The sequence below is a fragment of the Lepus europaeus genome, chromosome 2 (assembly GCF_033115175.1).
Source record: "Lepus europaeus isolate LE1 chromosome 2, mLepTim1.pri, whole genome shotgun sequence".
Lineage (NCBI taxonomy): Eukaryota > Metazoa > Chordata > Mammalia > Lagomorpha > Leporidae > Lepus > Lepus europaeus.
In genome coordinates this window covers 124,979,617-125,001,945 of record NC_084828.1, presented here as the reverse complement: position 1 = coordinate 125,001,945, position 22,329 = coordinate 124,979,617, and the positions used below count along the sequence as shown (strand labels likewise).

General features: G+C 41.1%; 1 protein-coding gene across 1 annotated transcript in view; it reads left to right on the top strand.

Moving 5' to 3' along the window:
- The window catches only part of LOC133749212 (vomeronasal type-2 receptor 1-like), a 43,104-nt gene extending 23,316 nt beyond the window's left edge, over nt 1–19,788 (top strand). Inside the window, exons 5-6 of the mRNA XM_062178427.1 lie at nt 17,015–17,138; nt 18,806–19,788. Coding sequence (XP_062034411.1) covers nt 17,015–17,138; nt 18,806–19,788 — 1,107 coding nt within the window. The remainder of the gene's footprint in view (nt 1–17,014; nt 17,139–18,805) is intronic.
- Nucleotides 19,789–22,329: the final 2,541 nt, after the last annotated feature.

Here is a 22,329-nt window from a genome sequence, read left to right as displayed (position 1 = left end):
CACCAAAGCTGTTACACGTGTACACTTAAACCCTAGTCTCTCTCTTTCTGGTCCATCTTTTTTTTTTAATGAAATTTTATTTTTTGACTGGCAGAGTGGATAGTGAGAGAGAGACAGAGAGAAAGGTCTTCCTTTTTGCTGTTGGTTCACCCTCCAATGGCCGCTGCAGCTGGCGCATCTCGCTGATCCGAAGCCAGGAGCCAGGTGCTTCTCCTGGTCTCCCATGCGGGTGCAGGGCCCAAACACTTGGGCCATCCTCCACTGCCTTCCCGGGCCATAGCAGAGAGCTGGCCTGGAAGAGGGGCAACCGGGATAGAATCCGGCGCCCCAACCGGGACTAGAACCCAGTGTACTGGCGCCGCAAGGCGGAGGATTAGCCTGTTAAGCCACGGCACCGGCCTGGTCCATCTTTAAGTAGCACTTGGATGCATTGTGGCTAGATGTAAAAATAGCAGCCTACCACTGATCAGGTGCTTTATTTCTATGGCTTAGAACTGTTCTGTCCAATCCAATAGTGCCTAGCCACAGACAACATTAAAAATGTAAATTAATGAAAATTCAATAAGATATACAATTCAGTTCTTATGCTATATATATAGTGTTCAAAGGTCACATGTAACTAAAGGTTACCATGCCGATAGCACACATATTTAACACTTCTAGCATTGCAAAAGGGGTTGAGCTGCCCTGAGCTTGAAGTATAAACCATCTTTTGTGGCCTAGTCCTTTCTTCCTGATGATAAGTTATTAAATAAATTGGTCTTGAGACTTGTGCCTTGTAGGAGGTTCTCAATATATCATTTTACATGAAAAAGGGAAAATATTGTTGTTTGCATCATGAGGCTCAGAGAATATTTGCTCTACTAAAAATTGATAGAAAATAGGAAAAAGTGTAATAATAGGTTTATATTTTAATAATGTCTCTTTAGAGTAAGTTGAAGAAATTTTTTTTTTGGTTGAAAAAATCTTTAAATATTTATTTGTGCCAGGATATTGTGTCAGGTGTAAATAAGAACAGGATCAACTCATGAGGAATGAAATATTCATGGTAATGGCTCTCCTTCATTTTACAAATAACCCATGCTGGCTTGGTGTCCCATAGTGGTCTGCTTTTCATTATTTCTATTTTGTATCTCTATGAGAAACTTTTGATATAAAAAGAATACAAATAGAAAAAAAATAACATTTTTAGTGTATTTCTAACTGTTCCCACAAAGCTCTAAAACTAAAAAACCCATAAGCCCAAATTTTAAAAAGTTACTATATTACACCTGAAAATAAATTACACTGTGACAGTTTATTGTTCTGAAAAGTAAAAATAACATGTAAAATAACATGTAGCAACCTTCTAAGTGTTGATTCTTACAGGTACTTAATGGATCTTAATCAGTAATTAGGGCTTGTTCAAAGAAAACCCCCAGAATGGTTGTAACCATGCTCATATAGTTCTGCACACAGCCTTCTAACTGTACTGCTTACATTCAGGTTAATCCTGGTCCAGACCTTGGCTTAGCTCTTCTGCTGTGAAACTGACACCTCCAGGAAATATTGCATGGTTCAAGATTAGGTGTTGTTGAGGCGGGTGCCATGGTGTAGTAGGTTAATCCTCTGCCTGCGGTACTGGCATCACATATGGGCAACAGTTCAAGTCTTGGCAGTTTGTCTTCCAATCTAGCTCTCTGCTGTGGCCTTGCAAAGCAGTGAAGATGGACTAAGTCCTTGGGCCCCTGTACCCACATGGGAGTCTGTAAATAAGCCCCTGGCTCCTTGATTCGTATTGGTGCAGCTCCAGCTATTGTGGCCATTTGGGTAGTGAACCAATGGACAGAAGACCTTTCTCTCTGTCTCTCCCTATCACTGTCTGTAACTCTACCTCTCAAATAAATAAATAAACAATTTTTTTAAAAAAGCATCAAAATAATAAATAAATAAAATCCTTTTTTCCCGTTGTTAATTTTTTTTATTTAGTAAATATAAATTTCCAAAGTACAGTTTATGGATTACAATGGCTCCACCCCCATAATTTCCCTCCCACTTGCACCCCTCCCATCTCCCGCTCCCTCTCCCATTCCATTCACATCAAGATTCATTTTCAATTATCTTTATATACAGAAGATCGATTTAGTATATATTAAGTAAAGATTGCATTAGTTTGCACCCACACAGAAACACAAAGTGTAAAATACTATTTCAGTACTAGTTATAGCATTACTTCACATTGGACAACACATTAAGGACAGATCCCACATGAGACGTAAGCACACAGTGACTCCTGTTGTTGACTTAACAATTTGACACTCTTGTTTATGGCATCAGTAATCTCCCTAGGCTCTAGTCATGAGTTGCCGAGGCTATGGAAGCCTTTTGAGTTCGCTGACTTCGATCTTATTCCAATAGGGTCATAGTCAAAGTGGAAGTTCTCTCTTCCTTCAGAGAAAGGTACCTCCTTCTTTGATGGCCCTGTTCTTTCCACTGGGATCTCACTTGCAGAGATCTTTCATTTGGGTCCTCTTTTTTTTTTTTTTGGCAGAGTGTCTTGGATTTCCATGCCTAAAATACTCTCAAGGGCTCTTCAGCCAGATCCGAATGCCTTAAGGGCTGATTCTGAGGCCAGAGTGCTATTTAGGACATCTGCCATTCTATGAGTCTGCTGTGTCTCCTGCTTCCCATGTTGGACTCTTCTCTCCCTTTTTGATTCTATCAGTTAGTATTAGCAGACACTAGTCTTGTTTGTGTGATCCCTTTGACTCTTAGACCTATCAGTGTGATCAATTGTGAACTGAAATTGATCACTTGGACTAGTGAGATGGCATTGGTACATGCCACCTTGATGGGATTGTATTGGAATCCCCTGGCACATTTCTAATTCCACCATTTGGGGCAAGTCCGATTGAGCATGTCCCTAATTGTATATCTCCTCCCTCTCTTATTCACACTCTTATATTTAACAGGGATCGCTTTTCAGTTACAATTTAAACACCTAAGAATAATTGTGTGTTAATTACAGAGTTCAACCAATAGTACTAGAACCAAAGAAAACAAAAATACTAAAAGGGATAAAGTATTACATTGTACATCAACAGTCAGGACAAGGGCTGATCAAGTCACTGTTTCTCATAGTGTCCATTTCACTTCAACAGGTTTCCCCTTTGGTGCTCAGTTAGTTGTCGCCGATCAGGGAGAACAAATGATATTTGTCCCCTTGGGACTGGCTTATTTCACTCAGCATGATGTTTTTCAGATTCCTTCATCTTGTTGCAAATGACCGGATTTCATTGTTTTTTACTGCTGTATAGTATTCTATAGAGTACATATCCCATAATTTCTTTATCCAGTCTACTGTTTATGGGCATTTGGGTTGATTCCAAGTCTTAGCTATTGCGAATTGAGCTGCAATAAACATTAATGTGCAGATAATTTTTTTGTTTGCCAACTTAATTTCCTTTGGGTAAATTCCAAGGAGTGGGATGGCTGTGTTGTATGGTAGGGTTATATTCAGGTTTCTGAGGAATCTCCAGACTGACTTCCATAGTGACTTAACCAGTTTGCATTCCCACCAACAGTGGGTTAGTGTCCGTCCCTTAACAAATCTTTTAAATAAACCAGTGCCATGTAATTAGGTGCATATACATTGATAATCATGATATCTTCCTGTTGAATTGATCCCTTAATCGTTATATAGTGCCCCTCTTTGTCTCTCTTAACAGTTTTTGTGTTAAAGTTTATGTTGTCCAATATTAAGATGGCTACGTCCGCTCTTTTTTCATTTCTGTTGGCATGGCATATCTTTTTCCAGCCTTTCACTTTCAGTCTGTATGCATCTTTGTTGGAAATATGTGGTTCTTGTAAGCAGCAAATAGATGGGTTTTGTTCCTTAACCCAATCAGCCAATCTGTGTCTTTTAACTAGACAGTTCAGGCCATTAACGTTCAATGTGACTATTGAGAAGGAGTAACTTTGCCCTGCCATTTGCCAAAGATATTTTCTAATATGTGCTATGAGCTTCCTGTGATCTTTTGCTGTGAGGTTTCCTTCCTTTACCTTCTTCCATATTGATGACCGTGTTTCTGTGTTTCTGTGTGTAACACATCTTTAAGCATCTTTTGCAGGGATGGATGAGTGGTGACAAATTCTTTCAATTTCTGTTTGCTATGAAAGGTCTTTATTTCACCTTCATTCACAAAGGAGAGCTTTGCAGGATATAATATTCTGGGCTGGCAGTTTTTCTCTTTTAGTACCTGGGCTATATCTCGCCATTCCCTTCTAGCTTGTAGGGTTTCTGATGAAAAGTCTGCTGTGAGTCTAATTGGAGATCCTCTGAGAGTAATCTGACATTTCTCTCTTGCACCTTTTAGAATCTTTTCTTTATGTTTCACTGTGGTGAGTTTGATTACAACATGTCGTGGTGAGGATCTCTTTTGGTCATGTTTACTAGGGGTTCTATAAGCTTCCTGTACTAGGATGTCTCTGTCCTTCTCCAAACCCGGGAAGTTCTCTGCAAGTATCTCTCTAAAAAGGCCTTCTAATCCTTTCTCTCTCTCCATACCTTCAGGAACTCCTAGAACCCGAATGTTGGTTTTTTTTAATAGTATCCTGTAGATTCCCAACAATTCTTTTTAGATTTCTAATTTCCTCTTCTTTTCTTTGGTTTGACTGTATACTTTCCTGTTCTCCTTCTTCTAAGTCCGATATTCCTCTTCTGCTCACTGACTCTGTTTTTAAGGCTCTCTAATGTGTTTGTCATTTGATCTATTGAGTTCTTCATTTCATTATGATTTCTCTTCACTATCACAGTTTCCTGTTCTACTAGTTTCTTCATTTCATTTTGATTCCTCCTTAAGATTTCATTTTCTTGAAGGAGATTTTCTATCCTGTCCAGTAAGGAATTTCATAGCTCAAACATTTGTTTTTGAACACTTCTAATTGTTCTTATCATAATTTTTTTGAAATCCGTATCTTGCATTTCTTCCATCTCATCATCTTTATAATCTTGGCTTGGGGTGTCTTGTTTATTTGGGGGTGTCATAATGTCTTCCTTGTTCTTGTTTCTTCGGTTTCTGCATTTGTTGCTTGGCATTGTAGAGATATTCTTTGGATCCTTCTTCCCTCGCTGTGGTGTTTTTTCTTGTTATACTATGGCTGTATTAAGTGGACTGTCTGCTTTTGATGGAGCCTTAGAGGCTTGAGATGGGTGTGGTCTGAGAACTCTGTTTGGTTCCTCAGGGTTAAGGGTGTGCCAAAGGTGACACTCCCAGGTTAGGTGTGGTAAATCTCTCTTTCTTTCTTTTTTTGATTCAGAAGGGAAGTAATTCCACACAGCTGAGTGGAATTGGAGGTAGTTAGCAGGCGAACGATATACCCACAGGAGCCAGCAATCAGAAGCTCTTTCCCAGGGACCACACAGGGAATCTGTGCTGCCCTCAGTGTGGGCTCCAATTCTCCTGCAGTATCCCACTGGGTTGCCAAGGTTACCAAATTGTAGCGTCTCTGGAGAGTACTCATGTGAATTCCGTGAGTTCTCTCCCCCACCATCTCTTTTTTCACAGTGTCAGTTCATTAGCATCACACATTCACTAGGTCCTAATCTCCTGTTATTTCACCCCCCCCCCCCGCCCCGAGTCAGCGTTTTCTGCTTGGCTGAGGGCGGGTGCAGACCTGAGGTCACCCTGCTTATGACATATGTCCAAAATGGTGCCTGCTGTTTGTCTTGCTCGCCTTTGAGAGGTGAGCAGAGAGAGAGAAACTCGTATCCGCATTGGTCACTTTTTTTTTTTCCCGCTCTCTTCTAGATAGCCTGGTGAACTTTTCCCCACGGGGTTTCAAGCCTTGTTCCGTCTAGTCTCCTCTTTCCGCTTTCTCGCTGGTATCTCAGGCTGTTGAAGTTCGGCTCACCTCGCGTTCCAGCACTGGTGTGTTGATTCTGCCACTGGTGTCCCGAACTGTGGGCTCCCACGCTCTCCATGCAGGTCCACTGTGAATCACTAGTTCCGGAAGAGTTTCCTCTGCTGTTTCTTTCCCTACTCTTCCTTGAACCTGCAGTAGCTCCACTTCTATTAAACTGTCTCTTCCCGGACTATCAGTGTGCTCCCTTCCTATTATGCCATCTTGCCACACTCCACCAAATAAATGAAATTTTAAAAAAATACAATGAATCAAAATAATACACGAGATATATTTATGACTCTTAACAAGAAAAAAGTCAGTAAACAGTTCCAAATATAATATCTTGTCTTAAGAAAGTATGATAGAAAGTCTTAATGTAATTGTTTGATCTAAGGACCAGACTAGTGAAGATTTCTTAGGTGCTGAACACTCAGGGACATATCCAGGAAGAGAGGATGTTCTTAGGAGTATTTCATATGTCTACATGGTAGAAATAAAGTGTCTGACAAAATTATTTATTTACTTTTACTTTATTTGAAAGGCAGAGAGAGATCTTCCATTTGCTGTCTCATTCCCCAAATGCCCACAACAGCTGGGCTGTAGCAGGCCAACACCAGAACCTTGGAGCCCAATCTAGATCTCTCATGTGAGTGGCAGGAATGTAGTAATGGAGCCATCAGCTGCCGCCTACTAGGATGTGCATTAGTAAGCTGGATCTGAAGTGGAATAGCAAGTACTTAAACCAAACACACCAAGATGGGACCCAGGCATCCCAAGCAATGACGTAACTGTTGTACAAACACCTACACCTTAGAAATTTATTTTTCTTACATTCTGTATTAAAATTGCAGCTACATTTACATAAAAATTTGCTTTAAATATGGTTTGATACAAATTTAATTAACATCTATTATGAATCCAACTCTGGGTTAAGCACTTCCAAAATACAGCTGCTTTCAAAGTGCTTACAATTTGATTACTTAATTGCCGGGTAAATATGTATTGAGTACAACATCATATATACATGGGAACTGGGGATATACATCAGTTTACAAACAGGACAAATTCCTGTCTAACAGAGCTAACATTGCAGAGGGAGGTAATAGGGAAAAAATGAGAAAAATTCATAAATTACACAGTATCCCAAAAACTGATCCAGTGTTAGGGAGAAAATACAGTGGGCACTGAGATAGGGAGTGCTTGGGGGCAGTGTAGTAGTGTAATTTCGCAGAGTGTGGTCAGGGAAGGCTTCACTGAGGTGGCTTTTGAATGAATATTCAAGAGGAAGCCAACACAAGCATAATCTAGGAGAAGAACATTCTAGGCAGAGGGAACAGCAGCTTCTACACTCTGGGACACAGGCATGCTTGGCATTTTGGGGGGAAAGTAAAGAGATCAATGTCACTGGAGAAAGAGCAAGAGGGAGAGTATGAAAGCAGATGAGAGATTGAAATTGGCTAGCTTTGTTAAGAATTTTAATATTACTGCTGAGGGTCTTTGCTGTCTATTCAGATTAGAATTCAGAATATCAGCTCAAATAAAGCAGGTGACATGGTAAGGCTTTTAGCATTTATACAGTGAGAGAAATACACAGGAAAGTGAGGAATTATTTGGATTTAAATATTCATTCTGTGCCATGTTGCAAATAGACCAAACTGTGGGGGCGGAGGTCCAGAGTAGAATCAGAGCAACTTTTACAATACTAAAAGATTATTCAAAAATGATAATGGTAGCTGGGATAAGATAGATAAGATGAAGTTGGTGAGAAGCTGGTGATAAGATGAAGTTGGTTGACTGTAGATAACATAGAGCTAGATACAATGGAGTTGCTGCCACACTGTCTGGATGCATCATACATCACTTAGAGGACAGTATAGCTGTGAATTAAGTCATGAGTCTGGTGGTTGGTGAGAAGATGGGCCTGGCAGAAGGAGAGAATACCTACAGGCAGGTTACAGAATATAAGACTGGAGATGAGAACAGTAGTGTTGATGACAGAAATGGGGGACTTGGAAGGGGGAACAGTGCTCAGAGAGTGGTTTCAGATATGTTGAATTTGAAATGTTGGCAGAATCTCAAAGTAGGGACTGTTGGAAGTTTAGAATATGGACTTCGATAAAGGTCAAGTAGGAAAGGCTGGTGTTAGAGATCAAGAGATTTGGGAATTATTTTTCAGAGATGCAGGTTGAAGATGAGAGAATGAATAACCTGTCTTTACCTCAAGAGATAACAGCAGAGGACTGAAGATCAAGTCCAGGAAGATGCCTACAATAATGAGGAAGGTAAAAGAAATAGAACTAATGGAAAAGGAGCCAGTGGAGGCCAAGGAAGTTTGCATTTCAGATTTATATATTTACTTTTTTTTTTTTTTTTAGATTTAAAATCAAGACTTACTAGAGTCAGAACCCCCAGCCAGAGTTGCATGGAGGAGGGCTCCAGAGAGAGGAAAAACAGAAGGGGTCTGAGGTACTGGGGTTTTTAAACACAATTTTGAAAAACAAAAAAAAAACCAATAACTTGACAATCAGATTGACATTCAGTTACATGTCAGGGACATAGTCCATCAAAAGACGTGATTTGCAATCCTTTTTCCTGATTGATTGCTCCTGGTTAAACAAAAGAGCCACTACAACAGTGGGATACCTCATTTGTTTTGCAGTAAGTCAGGAGCTCAGGAGGTGGAGTCACCACTCCCTTGCTATTCTCATGATAAGATTAGGCTAATCCTCCGCCTTGTGGCACCAGCACACCAGGTTCTAGTCCCGGTCGGGGCGCCGGATTCTGTCCCGGCTGCCCCTCTTCCAGGCCAGATCTCTGCTGTGGCCAGGGAGTGCAGTGGAGGATTGCTCAAGTGCTTGGGCCCTGCACCCCATGGGAGACAAGGATAGGCACCTGGCTCCTGCCATCGGATCAGCGCGGTGTGCCGGCCGCAGCGCACCAGCCGCGGCGGCCATTGGAGGGTGAACCAACGGCAAAAGGAAGACATTTCTCTCTGTCTCTCTCTCTCATTGTCCACTCTGCCTGTCAAAAAAAAAAAAAAAAAGATTAGAAGCTCCCAAGGAGTGGGCAGGCAGGCACTACTGATCTTGCTAAGGAAACGTTTTGATGGAACATCTTCTATCCTCAATTTCCAGACTGTCTATTAACCATTTGACTCCTCACATTCCCCCCTCAAGAAGAATGGTCCCTAACTTCTGTTAGGGGGATTGGGTGATGATCGCCTGGCTGCTTCATGCTGAAAAGGAGCACTGTTGGGAATGGGAGTCAGGACAGGGCTCCAGCAGGAGGTGGCTTCTCAGGAGGAGCTGGCTGATCCAGAGTGACGGCAGGGCTAGCTTGCAGAAAGTGTTTCCATCTGAGTTTTCATGTGCATGGCTATCTAGAATTTCACTGTTTCAAGTTTTGGGGAGACAAATCTAAAAAGCAGCTTAAACTCCCAGGGTGTAAAGCAAAGGACAGAGTCATTATTAGAGGATCTAAGAAAGGTGCTGCTGTCTAAACCACCAGCAAGTTTTCCCATTGAGAGTCAAGTGGAAACTGACAGAAAGGGCTTGCTAATAATCAGGTCGGCTTTAAGGCCTTGCCAGTTATGAGGCCCAGACACATGTATCTCTTCACATGGGGTACATCATAATGGAGGAGTGAACCTCCTTAGGGAAGGCACTGTGTTGACTTCCATTACCTTGCTTGCCTGGGAGGAGAGCTGGCTGGAAGAAAAGTTAGGTAGCATCTCCAAAAGGAAAATGTTTTTAGTTAATTTTCAGTTCTCCCTGCAATGTTGCTGACTCTTCTTGGCCATGCCCTCAGCAGCAGTGGTTGCTTCAGAAGCTGGGCTGAGGAAGGGCTTTTGAGCTTAGAGCCAGCAAGGTCTGTGGCTCTAACCTGGGAGTCCTTCAACTCCTGGGCAGTTCTGTTTCCAATGACCCAACTCTTGGCTGGCATAACTGCCAGGTCTCTTCATAGGCTGACTTCTGCTGAATCCCTGGATTTCCACATTGAAAACCAATGCAGGGTCTGGCACTGTGGCATAGTGGTTAATGCCATGCCTTCAGTGCTAGCATCTATATGGACACTGGTTTGAGTCTAGGCTGCTCCACTTCTGACGAGCTCTGTGCTGTGGCCTGGGAAATCAGTAGAGATGGCCCAAGTTCTTGGGCACCTGCACCTATGTGGGAGACCTGGAAGAAGCTCCTGGCTCCTGGCTTTGGATTGGCAAAACTTTGGCTGTTACAGCCAATTAGGGATTGAACCAGTGGATTGGAGGCCCTCTCTTTTTCTCTCTCCCCCCCCCCCCCCCGCCTCTCCTTCTCTCTGTATGTAACTCTGACTTTCAAGTTAATAAATAAACCTTAAAAAAAAAGAAAGCTAATGCAATGGACTGGTCTGTTAGGTCTCCTTGATGGCAGATCACTGTATAGAGCAGCCACTATTTGGCCTGGTAGCTATCTTTACATTGCTTCTGCTGCCTAGATTCCTCTTCTTCCTGATTTTTGTTCAAGTAGACCAGAGGAAACCTCTAAGAGGATGCAAGCAAATGGGTACTCAAGTTCTATTTCTAATCTTTGGTGGCTTAAACTAGAAGTCTATAGTCACAGGCATGTTCTGATAGTGGTTTTTCTGTGAGGTAGGGTAGACAATGCTCATGAGGAAAGTTATGTTCTCACTTTCACATTAAACATGATGACTATTTTAAATATAAAATTTGAAGTCATTCATAAAACTTTCTCTCCCTTCCTTCGGTCTGAAAGGGAGGTTTTGCCCATGGAAAAGTAAACCTAGCTGTGAAATAATAATTAAGCTCTAATTGGGCTATGCTACTATTACAGAAAAATGTTAGCCATCCCTTTTATAAGGTCTAAAGATCCAACTGTACATCCTGGAGAGTCTTTCAGAATAGAAATAATTTCCCATCTTGAAGAGAAAAGAGAAATGAGGAATAACTCAAGATTCCACAGATTCCTTACTGACAATAACAATATCAAATGAAAACTTAGCAAGCAAATTTAACAGTTAAATAACAATGTTGAAAGACATTTACCAAAAGTTCCAGTGCCTTCTATAAATTTCAAGGGTACGTGTATTTGGAAACATCACTTAAATATATAATGCAAGTGTAACTTGTTTGAATAGCAAACCCTAGTACAAACACGTCAACAAATTTAAAACATCTGGTGGGACCAATGCTGTGGCACAGTGGGTTGAAGCCCTGGCCTGAAGCACCGGCATCCCACATGGGAGCTGGTTCAGGTCCCGGCTGCTCCTCTTCCAATCCAGCTCTCTGCTATGGCCTGGGAAATCAATGGAAGATTGCCAAAATCCCTGGGCCCCTGGGTCCATGTGGAATCCCTGAAGAGGCTCCTGGATCCTGATAAGGAAAGGTTCAGCTCCGGCTGTTGCGGCCATCTGGGGAGTGAACAAGCAGATGAAAGACCTCTCTCTCTGTCTCTACCTCTCTTTGTAACTCCTTCTTTCAAATAAATAAAATAAATATTTAAAAAAACCAAAACATCTGACAGAGATTTATGTCCCATGAACCAAAAAAAGATACTTTTGATTAACTTAGCAATTTACATCCATGAGCGATATCTATAAACCAATTAAAACAGAGGTATTAATAAATTTTCCCATATTGACATACAATATGTTCACACATATAACATAACATACATGATAGAACAATAAAGGACTTTCAGTAGTAGCTTCTTAAAATCTGTTTTTCTTCGGCCGGCGCCGCAGCTCACTAGGCTAATCCTCCGCCTTGCGGCGCCGGCACACCGGGTTCTAGTCCCGGTCGGGGCACCGATCCTGTCCCGGTTGCCCCTCTTCCAGGCCAGCTCTCTGCTGTGGCCAGGGAGTGCAGTGGAGGATGGCCCAAGTGCTTGGGCCCTGCACCCCATGGGAGACCAGGAGAAGCACCTGGCTCCTGCCTTCGGATCAGCGCGGTGCGCCAGCCGCAGCGCACCAGCCGCGGCGGCCATTGGAGGGTGAACCAACGGCAAAGGAAGACCTTTCTCTCTGTCTCTCTCTCTCACTGTCCACTCTGCCTGTCAAAAAACAAAACAAAACAAAAAATCTGTTTTTCTTTTAAATTACCGTCAATCAATTAGAATTTCTGCTCTTAGTAATCTGAATTAATCCTACTTTTTCTAGGTTGGAGCGCATAATACATTATTGGCTTTATCTTCTTACAGAACTTTCCTAAAGTATTAAATATATAAAATCAGGAGAAAAGAAGTCCTTTTGAACCTAAATGGGCACATTTATACACAGAACCACAATGTTTTAACTTAATGAGCAGTACATCTGATTTTTAATTGTTGAAGAACACAAAACTGTGGATAACAAAAGACTCTAAATATCCAAATTTAAAGTTTAAACTCATTAAAAATAAGAATAGGCACTTGTTTACTCCATGCATTTTTAAAATCATCTGTAAAATTTTATAAGACATTTATCCCTTTAGGCCTCTGCACCATTCTCATTAAGATAACCATCATGTTTGATAACAAGAACATTAGACTTCTTAACTTTCGGACATTTGTATCAGTGGCATTTTACATTATCATAACTGAACATTTAGCCCACCACTTCACATCTTGACAGTACCTTTAATATAATCCAAATATCTTTATTAGCTGATATCTCTACAAGATGAGAGACCTATCCTTTGATATTTCCTGGGGCCCAACTGGAAATATCAAAGTCCAAAGAATTTGAACTTCGATTTTTTTGAATGCCTGTCACAAATGCTAAGAAGGCTTAAAATACCTGGTAGAAACAGGATCCCTTAACATTATGACATAATGTAGATAATATAAAGATTTGATCATTGCAACAAAGTGATTACTCATATGCTTTAGAATGAATATATATTCAAACAAACCGTAATTCTTAATAAAAAAAACTCAGCTGTTTTTAAACAATTAGAACCTTACAGAGACATTAAGAAAACACGATAGATTACTTCAATAGAACAAAAATCTGTGTCTCCTCAGTCACCCCCAAAATTGGAAATGAAACCTTAAATGTAAGAGTCAACACATGGAAGCATCTCATAACTTGGGACAATTTTAAGAGACTCAGAACTAGGGAAGAGAAAATAGCTTTTTGGAGCTGGTTAGAAAACTGACAGAGTCACCAATTAAGCAAAAACTATCAAAATGAGACACTGCAGTTTTCAAACAGACTTTTAAGACTATTTCAAAAATATTTATTAACATATGTACCTCATTGCTTTAACAGAGTATCAGATTCTAATTTTATGTAAAAATTTCTAAATAAAGGTAACATTTTCTATATAGATAAAATAAGATAGTATCTTATATTAGTTACTTTCAAGTGGTGTTAAACTATTTTCATAAGAACAGTTTATAAAAACACATTAGGAAATCCAAATAGGTTTTCCATAGAATATAAGGGGCTAAGAGTATCAAAGTTTACATGTAGATACATTGATCTCATTTGCTTTACCCAATTTATACTTAGCAATTATACCTAGATGACTGAAGATGGTGATATTATATTGTATCTCTAGGTGAACTAAGGTCAAAGTTAAATTATGTGGCATTCTCCTTTTTTATAAAACTCTAGCTATAAATTAATGATATTAAACCAGATTGCAAAACCCACCTTAGGGGGGCTATAAAAAGCACTGACAACCCATGGCTATATCAGAAACCTGTTAAATGAAGTTGCAAAACAAATTTGGTAAGTTACAAAGCAATACTTTTTGAAGGCAGTGATCTTCCTAGATTCAAGAGAGAGAAACTTCTTTAATCCCGATGTCCAGTTACAGCTGAACCAAATTCTCATGCAAGAGATTGTTATTTACAAAGGCATCTTTTTAGATTCTGATTGAATCTGAGTCTGGTTTTCCACTGGAGATTGTTCACCGTTTTGTCATGTTTAGTGTGGGAGGGCATCCATCAGAGCAGATGGGCACCCATCCAGAGAATCTGATAGGTGATGGAATAAAGGGCAATGACCTACAAGGAGGCTCCCATAAGAGCCCACGAAGTGGCAAGCTGGAGGGGAAAAAACTGCAGGCCCAGCAAAGAGACCATAATCTTACACCTCAAACCCAAAGCCATCACTGGAAGTGTCTAATCATCGGGCTGTCAGTCAAACCAGCCTCAGGCATGAGGAATCAGGTCGGGAGGTGTCTCAAGTCCAAGACTTCATCATCTGGATAAACCATATATATTCAATAGCAGCTGAAGTTGTTGGGCCTAGAGTCATGCCTAGAAACCCCCAGGCAAAATTAAAACAATGGGTGCAATGGTCACCTGATAAAATCTCTCCCCCATCGGGATTAAAGGCCTCAACAAGAGTCAAATGCTATGAGAGAGGGGCCCTGGTGGCTCACTAAGTCGACCCAAGGACCCTGTGACACTCTGGAAAAGAATTCAATGCCTACTGGAGCACATGCAGGGGAATAGAGGCAAGAGGCCAGTTAGGAGACAAGGTTCTGAGAGGGCAGTCAGAGTTAGAGCGCTGGAAGAGGCACAGAGAGAGAGGGAGAAGTAAGAGAGAGAGAGAGAGAGAGAGAGACAGCGAGAGAGAGATCGTCCATCTGCTGGTTCACTCACAGAGTTAGCCCAATCCGAAGCATGGAGCCAGGTTTTTTTTCTGGGTCTTCCATGTGAGTGCAGGAGTCCAAGGACTCGGACCATCTTCCTTTGCTTTCCCAGGCCATAAGCAGGGAGCTGGATCAGAGTGGAGCAGTCAGGACTCGAACCAGCACCATATGGGATGCGGGCACCGCAGGCAGCGACCTTACCTTCTACACTGCAGCGCCAGCCCCGAAGCTTACATTTCAGTGAGGCATTGGTCAAGGGCACCAGATACTGAAGTGAGAGGAAGGAGGATGGAGCTAGACAAAAGGCCGTTAGATAGGGCAAGAAGAGTCTTAGGTGGTGGGTCGGAAGCTAGAGCAGAGAGGTTGAAAAGCACAGCGATACTGAGAAATGGAACAGAAAGGCATCAGCCCATTGTTCACAGTGATTTTCAGAGAAAAGTATATGGAGAACTCCTTCCAGAAGACTGGGTGGGGAGAGGACATTTGATTCATTCTGTGGTGATGATGTCATTTACCTTTCAGAATGTGAGAACAGTTGACTGTCACCTCTTCCTGTAATAGCTATTCCTCAAAATGTATTTAAAATATGTTTTTATATCTCTATATATGAAATGATCACAGGCCTAACCATATGTATACATACATCTGAAATGTTACATATGTAACCTAGCTCTGAGATTGCTAACATTATGTATGCTACTTAATTTAGCTTTACCCTTTAAACTCGACCTGAAAATAAATATAAATTTGAATAAATATGAATACTCAATTCCCCAAGTGAATTTTTTTTTTTTTTTTGATAGGCAGAGTGGACAGTGAGAGAGAGAGAGAGAGAGAGAAATGTCTTTCTTTACCATTGGTTCACCCCCTAGTGGCCGCTGCAGCTGGAGTGCTGCGGCCGCTGCACCGCGATGACGGGAAGCCAGGAGCCAGGTGCTTCTCCTGGTCTCCCATGCGGGTGCAGGGCCCAAGGACCTGGGCCATCCTCCACTGCACTCTCAGGCCACAGCAGAGAGCTGGCCTGGAAGAGGGGCAACCAGGACAGAATCCGGCGCCCTGACCGGGACTAGAACCCGGTGTGCTGGCGCCGCAGGTGGATTAGCCTATTGAGCTGCGGCGCCGGCCCCCAAATGAATTTTTTATTACCAGAAATTACATTTTATCTCTCCTTTAAATACGGAACTTTTCCTGTAGATTAAGATGTAAACAGATTCACAAAGCAGACATTTAATCTGGGTTTAAGGTGCACATTCACTTAGAATATAAAGGGAGGCAGTTCTGTGTTTGCTACTTAGATTTCTAAACTTGTGGAAGAATGAAAATCCCAACACTGTTTCCTGTCTGCTTTTCCTATTCCTCTCCCAGTTTTTCCAGTGGAACAGATATTTGTCTTTTTTTAATTTTTTTTCTCTTATCCTTCTCTTTTTCATTTCATTTCATTTCTTTTCTTTTCCTTTCTACTGAACATTCATGACACGTCTTTCACTTTATGTCTCTTGGGATGACCTTGCTTAGAAGAAATATTTAAGGCTCTCAAGATGATTCTTGTTTTTAAAAGTTTTATCTTATTCATTTGAAAGGCAGAGTTACAGAGAGAAAGGGAGAGACGCACACAGAGAGAGGTCTTCCATCTGCTTGTTCATTCCCCAAATGGATGCCACAGTGAGGGATGGGCATATCGAAATTCAGGAGCCTAGAATTTCATCTGGGTCTGCCATGTGGGTACAAGGGACCAAGTACTTGGGCCATCTTCTGCTGCTTTTCCAGGTACATTAAGAGGGAGCTGGATCAGAAGTGGAGCAGCTGGGACTGGAACTAACACCCACAGGGGATGCCGATGCTGCAGCAATGGTTTAACTCGCTACGCCACAGCGCTTGCCCCTCAAGATGCTTCTCGAGGTCACAGGTTCTCCAGAAGCAGGAACAGACTTGTCAAATCATCCCAGCTGCAGAGTCCCACAGGCACATAACCTGGCATGGATCTGCAAGGTTTGAAAGAGGTAGTTTTAGGGCTTGTGTTGTGCTGAAGCAGGTTAAGCCACTGGCTGCAACACCAGCATCCCATATGGAATTGCTTGTTCAAGCCCTGGCTGCTCGGCTTCTGATCCAGCTCCCTGCTAATTCTCCTGGGAAGGCAGCAGGAGATGGCACAAGTATCTGGGTCCCTGCCACCCATGTGGAAGGCCTGGATTGCATTTCTGGTTCCTGGTTTCAGCTTGGTGCAGCCACAGTCATTGCAGGCCTTGGGGTCAGTGAACCAGTAAATAGAAGAGTCTTTCTTTCGCACTGTAACTGCATTGCAAATAAATACATAAATCCTTACAAAGAGAAAGAGCTGGTTTTACATTTCTAGAATCAACCACAAGATGGTCCTTTAGAAAAATTCCTCTCTAGACTGTGTATTGTTCTCCTTGTCTCTTGTTTATATCCAGATGTTCAGTGCCTCTCAGATATGCACCAAGTTTCCATGGAGATCTGAAGGGGAACTTTCTCAGCCTTGAGAGTGGCAGACACATAGTGCTTGCTTACATTTGTTGAATTTGTCTTTGCTAGATTCCCCATTCAGTGTGTACTGATTTGTGTCCTCCTGGGACCCGGAAGGGGATTCGTCACGGGGAACCAATTTGCTGCTTTGAGTGCATTCCATGTGCTGATGGACATGTGTCACGGATGGCAGGTAGAGATGGTTGATCTTTCACTGATGTAAAAATTCAATTTGATTAAGCATGTGTTGGCAAAGAGAGCCTTGAGAGCCTTCTTTATCAATGAATGTCAATAACTTATAATGAAAATCTCTATAATCCATCAAACCATTACATGTTGTGGTGAATATGGATAAATGTAACATTGAATTTCAATTCTAAAGCTGCTATAATCTGTAAGAGACCTACAACCATGAAGTTGATAGAGGAAAATCCAAAACAAGATATTGTAGTAGCAAACTGCGAATTAGTGAATTCATAAAGAGTAAAATTATTTCATTTTCTGAATTAAATTAAACATGAATTATGTTCCTAACGGGGAGAAAGGTGAGTTAAAGTTCTATGTTTTCTTGAATTAATTATAAATTATGAGATCTAGAATTTCATCACTAGGTAATTGTCTTAACCAATCAGGCAGGTTTCAATTCTGTGAGGATTTCAGCAACATAATATTCATTTAAAATTACCATAAGTGATATATTCATTGTTCAATTTAAGTCTTTATTACTTTCCTATATGTATTGGGGATGGGACAGGATGGGTTAAGCTTATATACTCAGCTTCTAGGACAGATGAATTCTGTAACCACTGTGCTGTGGAATCCCCATGACTGCTGCTGAACTGTTGCTCTATATCGCCAGAATTTCGGCTGGGCTTGGTGTGCCGCGTTTTTGAAGCATTGTGAAGAATGTTTTTTTAAATCCCAATTTCTGTAAAAGATTAAAAAATTGTACTGATCTTTTACCTAATGGCCTTCAATAGCAATTTAACAACAGAATTGTTAAGTGTGATTTTTTTTCCAAATGGGAAAGACATACAGTGTCATGTGAACAACTCCCTGGCTTCGAGTGGCTCAGTCTCTATGTAGAGTTGCACTCAAGTCCAGCTCAGGAGTACTGAGCAGTGATTAAAAGGAAGTTGCAGTCTTTACCTTTGTCTTTCATAGAACATTAAATGAACTCTATCCTAATCTCCCAAAAGCAGCCATTGAATGACTTGTTTTTCTATACCAGTGTTCTGCCTTGGAGCCCCTGCAGCACAGCTAACTGCCTCAAACCTCTGCTGGTCTCTAGACACGCGCTGGCTGCTTTTGATTTCCTTCTGATCTTCGGTCCTTCTCTACCTATCCCTCACATCTGTGTCAGAGGGTGAGGAGGGGAGACACTGGGAAGGCCAAGCCAGAACGCTCTTCCATGGGGCTGAGCCTGAAGGCAAGGCTGAAAACACTGGCGTTTGAATCAGCCTCATCCCGGTCAGAACCCTCTTGATTGTTTCTCACCAGTAGCTCTATTGCCTTGTGTTTTTTCCCCTCTGTCATGGATTGCTTTGGGTTTATGCAGGTACACACTTTCCTTTTCAACTACATAGTTGGACCAAAAGATGCAAGTTACTTGACAAGGCTGCTGCAAGAAACAATGAAACTGACAAAAAAGACTGAATTTCCAAACTTGAAAACAATTCCCTTGTGTGACATTACCTGCACTCGCTAAGTCCTTTTTATCACTCTCTCTTTTGAGACCTGACACATCTTCTGTAGGAATATGAGTCCTTGCTCTCTAGGCCCCTGACTGCTCTGGGCTGTTTGCAGTTGAAGGGAACAATTGATGCACTCACAGTGAATTCTCTGTTCTCTGTTTAACAGGCCAAAGGGAATGTGAACAGTGTGGTGAAGACTACTGGTCCAATGCAGAGAAGAGTGAGTGTGTGCTCAAAGAGGTGGAATTCCTTGCCTATGATGAGGCCCTGGGCTTCACGCTGGTCATTCTGTCCATCTTTGGGGCCCTTGTAGTCCTGGCCGTCACGGTTGTGTATGTGATCTACAGACACACTCCCCTGGTGAATGCCAATGGCCGCGAGCTGAGCTTTCTCATTCAGGTTTCTCTGACCATCACAGTGCTGTCATCCATGCTTTTTATTGGCAAGCCATGCAACTGGTCCTGCATGGCCCGTCAGGTCACTCTGGCTCTGGGCTTTTGTCTTTGCTTAGCCTGTATTCTGGGGAAGACCATTTCACTCTTTTTAGCCTACAGAATTTCCAAGTCCAAAACCCGACTTATATCCATACGTCCCCTTTATCGGAAAATCATCATAGTAATCTCTGTTCTAGTTGAGATTGGCATATGCACTGCCTACTTGGTGCTGGAACCCCCAAGGGTATACAAGAACATAGACTCTCAAAATATAAAGATCATATTTGAATGCAATGAGGGCTCTGTAGAATTCTTGTGCTCAATGTTTGGGGTTGATGTCTTCCTGGCCTTGCTCTGCTTCCTTACGACCTTTGTGGCTCGCCAGTTGCCAGATAATTACTATGAAGGAAAATGCATCACCTTTGGGATGCTTGTGTTTTTCATTGTCTGGATCTCTTTTGTCCCTGCTTACTTGAGCACCAAAGGGAAGTTCAAAGTGGCTGTGGAAATATTTGCAATCTTGGCATCCAGCTATGGCTTGTTGGGTTGTCTGTTTGCTCCCAAGTGCTTCATTATTTTGCTGAGGCCAAAGAGAAACACTGATGAGATTGTTGGTGGAAGGGTCCCTGCCATAGATAAGAGTATACAACTGACTTCAGCTTCTGTGAGCAGTGAGTTTAATAACACCACGGTGTCCACTGTTGTGGGTGATTAACGTTGAAGGGTATATGTCCTTCAAGGCTGCAATGGTGACATGTCCGACATACCCTTTCAAATTGTCCCTGTGGCAGTTGCCTGATACTCTGGGGTCATGTTGACGATTGTGCTCTGCTAGTTTAGTCTTAGCATGGTCTTTGAACACTCATGTTGTGTGATACACTTTGGTATGAATTACAATATTGCTTACTATTGAAGGACAAACTATTTCATCCAACATTTCAAAGTACTTTGGAAATAGATGATGTGATAGGCACAAGTTAGAAAACTATAGCCACAAGTTAGAGAAAAACTTTGACTCGAGTAGGTTTTTGTGTTTATGAGTATCTGTTCTAGAAGTTTATACTCAAGTCACATAGTGGGGACCGAAAGAGATATTTTGTCATCCATCCTGTTAACTCTCTCTAAGTAGGTTTTCTCAGATTGAGGTAAAAATTACAGCTTCTAGACTTTCCCTAGGAGCAGGGAATTTGGAAGAGAATTATGTTTCAGAGAACTCAGGGCACACAGAGACTATTGAAGGAGCTGATAGACCTGCTCTGGATTTTCCTGGAAGAAAGTAAATGGTAAAGTACCTGAATCTCTAAACATTCCTCTGTCTGAAAGATAAAACAAAGGGAATTTAGATGTCACCAAGGCAGTTATGAAGTGGACTATACAGTAAGTACATGGGTGGCAAAAAGATAAGTGTTAACCTAAGGCAGAAATTAGAGTACAAAAATTTTTAGGATTAATTGAATGGTAGATATTTGCCTTCTAATCATGCAGAATTAATTGTAATTTAATTCCCCTCTGGAAAGGTTACAATTTTTTTTTCAATCTTTTCCTAACATGATAATTGAAAATGAGCCATATGCTTATGTGTATAATTTATATGTATGTGTGGAAGAACATTTGTAGAATTATTGATAGACTAAATGTGCATTAGTATATTTGAGTCTAGACATGCATAAAAAGGAGAAAGAACTCACTCTTCAAGCACATCTACTGATGTTTATGAACCTCAGTTACTCAAAACAGGCAAAAATTCTTGCAGGCTTGAGGGAACAGAAACTGCGATGACTGACTCAGGAGGACAAGTCTGTTAGGCACTTTTTTGTCAACTTTTTTTTTTTTAAGGAATGATTATTCCAGGCCCGGCAAAGTGAATCGGTTTTCTGTTATTGAAACAGGGAGTTAGCATTAAGGTTCAGCAAAGCTCCAAGGGATTGTATTGTCTGGAGGATCAGTAGTATTCGAGGACTTTCAGGGCAGGCATCTATCACCCTTCAATCTTTCCACACTTCCACAGAGCTTGCCCCACAGCCTTTAGAATCGGTAGAGGAGAGCCTGAATCACAACACAAAGAGGAGGAGAACTGCTCTTCTTGGTCCTTCATTCAACCCCAGGATTGGGGTACTTTGGAAAGGAGAGGACAGTTTGTTGAAGTCTAGAGTAATAGGAAAATGACAATCAACTTCTAATTTAGTTATACACACATCATCATGAGTGTTCTCAGTGAGTCACCTTGTGATCTAAAACAATGTGCTGAAATATGGTTCTTGTCTACTGATTTGCTTTACTTTGAACTTAAATATTACAATTTAATGTAATTCAATTCTCTTCTGAGATGTTGATTATTGAACATAGAGTGTCTATAAAGCTTTGTAACTTCATCTGGGCATTATACAAGATCCTGTTTATTATCTCCTTTCATTGACATGACTCAGCAATGCAGTCTCATCAGACTTGTGTTTTTTGCAATTATATTTTCTGATTGGTGATTGATTTGGGAAATTAGAGAAAGTAAATGTTAAAAACAAGGTATCAATTGAACTTGTATGTTCAATATTAGTGTTTTGTAGCATTGCGATTTTAAGTTATAGCTTTTATATAAAGTACTTTGAGTTAGTCTCTTGTTGATTTGGTACACATGCACTGTTACTGAAGATGGCTTAGAAATGAGGATGAAATGAATAACACTTGATTTTCCAAGAATAATGGGTTAATTTGTAGTATGGTTGTATTATTTGTAATTAATTATTTATCAAGTATTAAAATATTCTCATAACCTTCGGAGATATTTTCTCTTTGAATGAATGTGTCAACCAGAAATGATTTCTAGTAAAATAAATAATGAAATCTGTGCCAGAACATGCTGCTGTGTAAAAGGATCTCATGTGCAGGTACTTGTGACACTCCCTGCTGACGGTGAGCACTTGTTGGCAACTCCATGTTGGGCCCTGGGGAGAAGCTCAGAATTAATTTCAGGGCATTGCATCAACATTGTGTGGTTGCTGGCATGGGGAGGAGCATAAAGACTAATTGCTTGAAATAAAAAAAAAATTGCAGAACAAGACTATACATAGGGCTGATCTTCACACATGCAGGATTGAAATCTTGTGGTAAATGGAATGTGTATCACAACTGCTCAAACCGACACAGTATTTCCTTGCATTAAGGCAAATAAAATTCCTGATGTAAAGGGAATACATTTTCAAAAAATAAAATCTGGTCCAACTTCCAGATGAATATATATATATATATATATATATATATA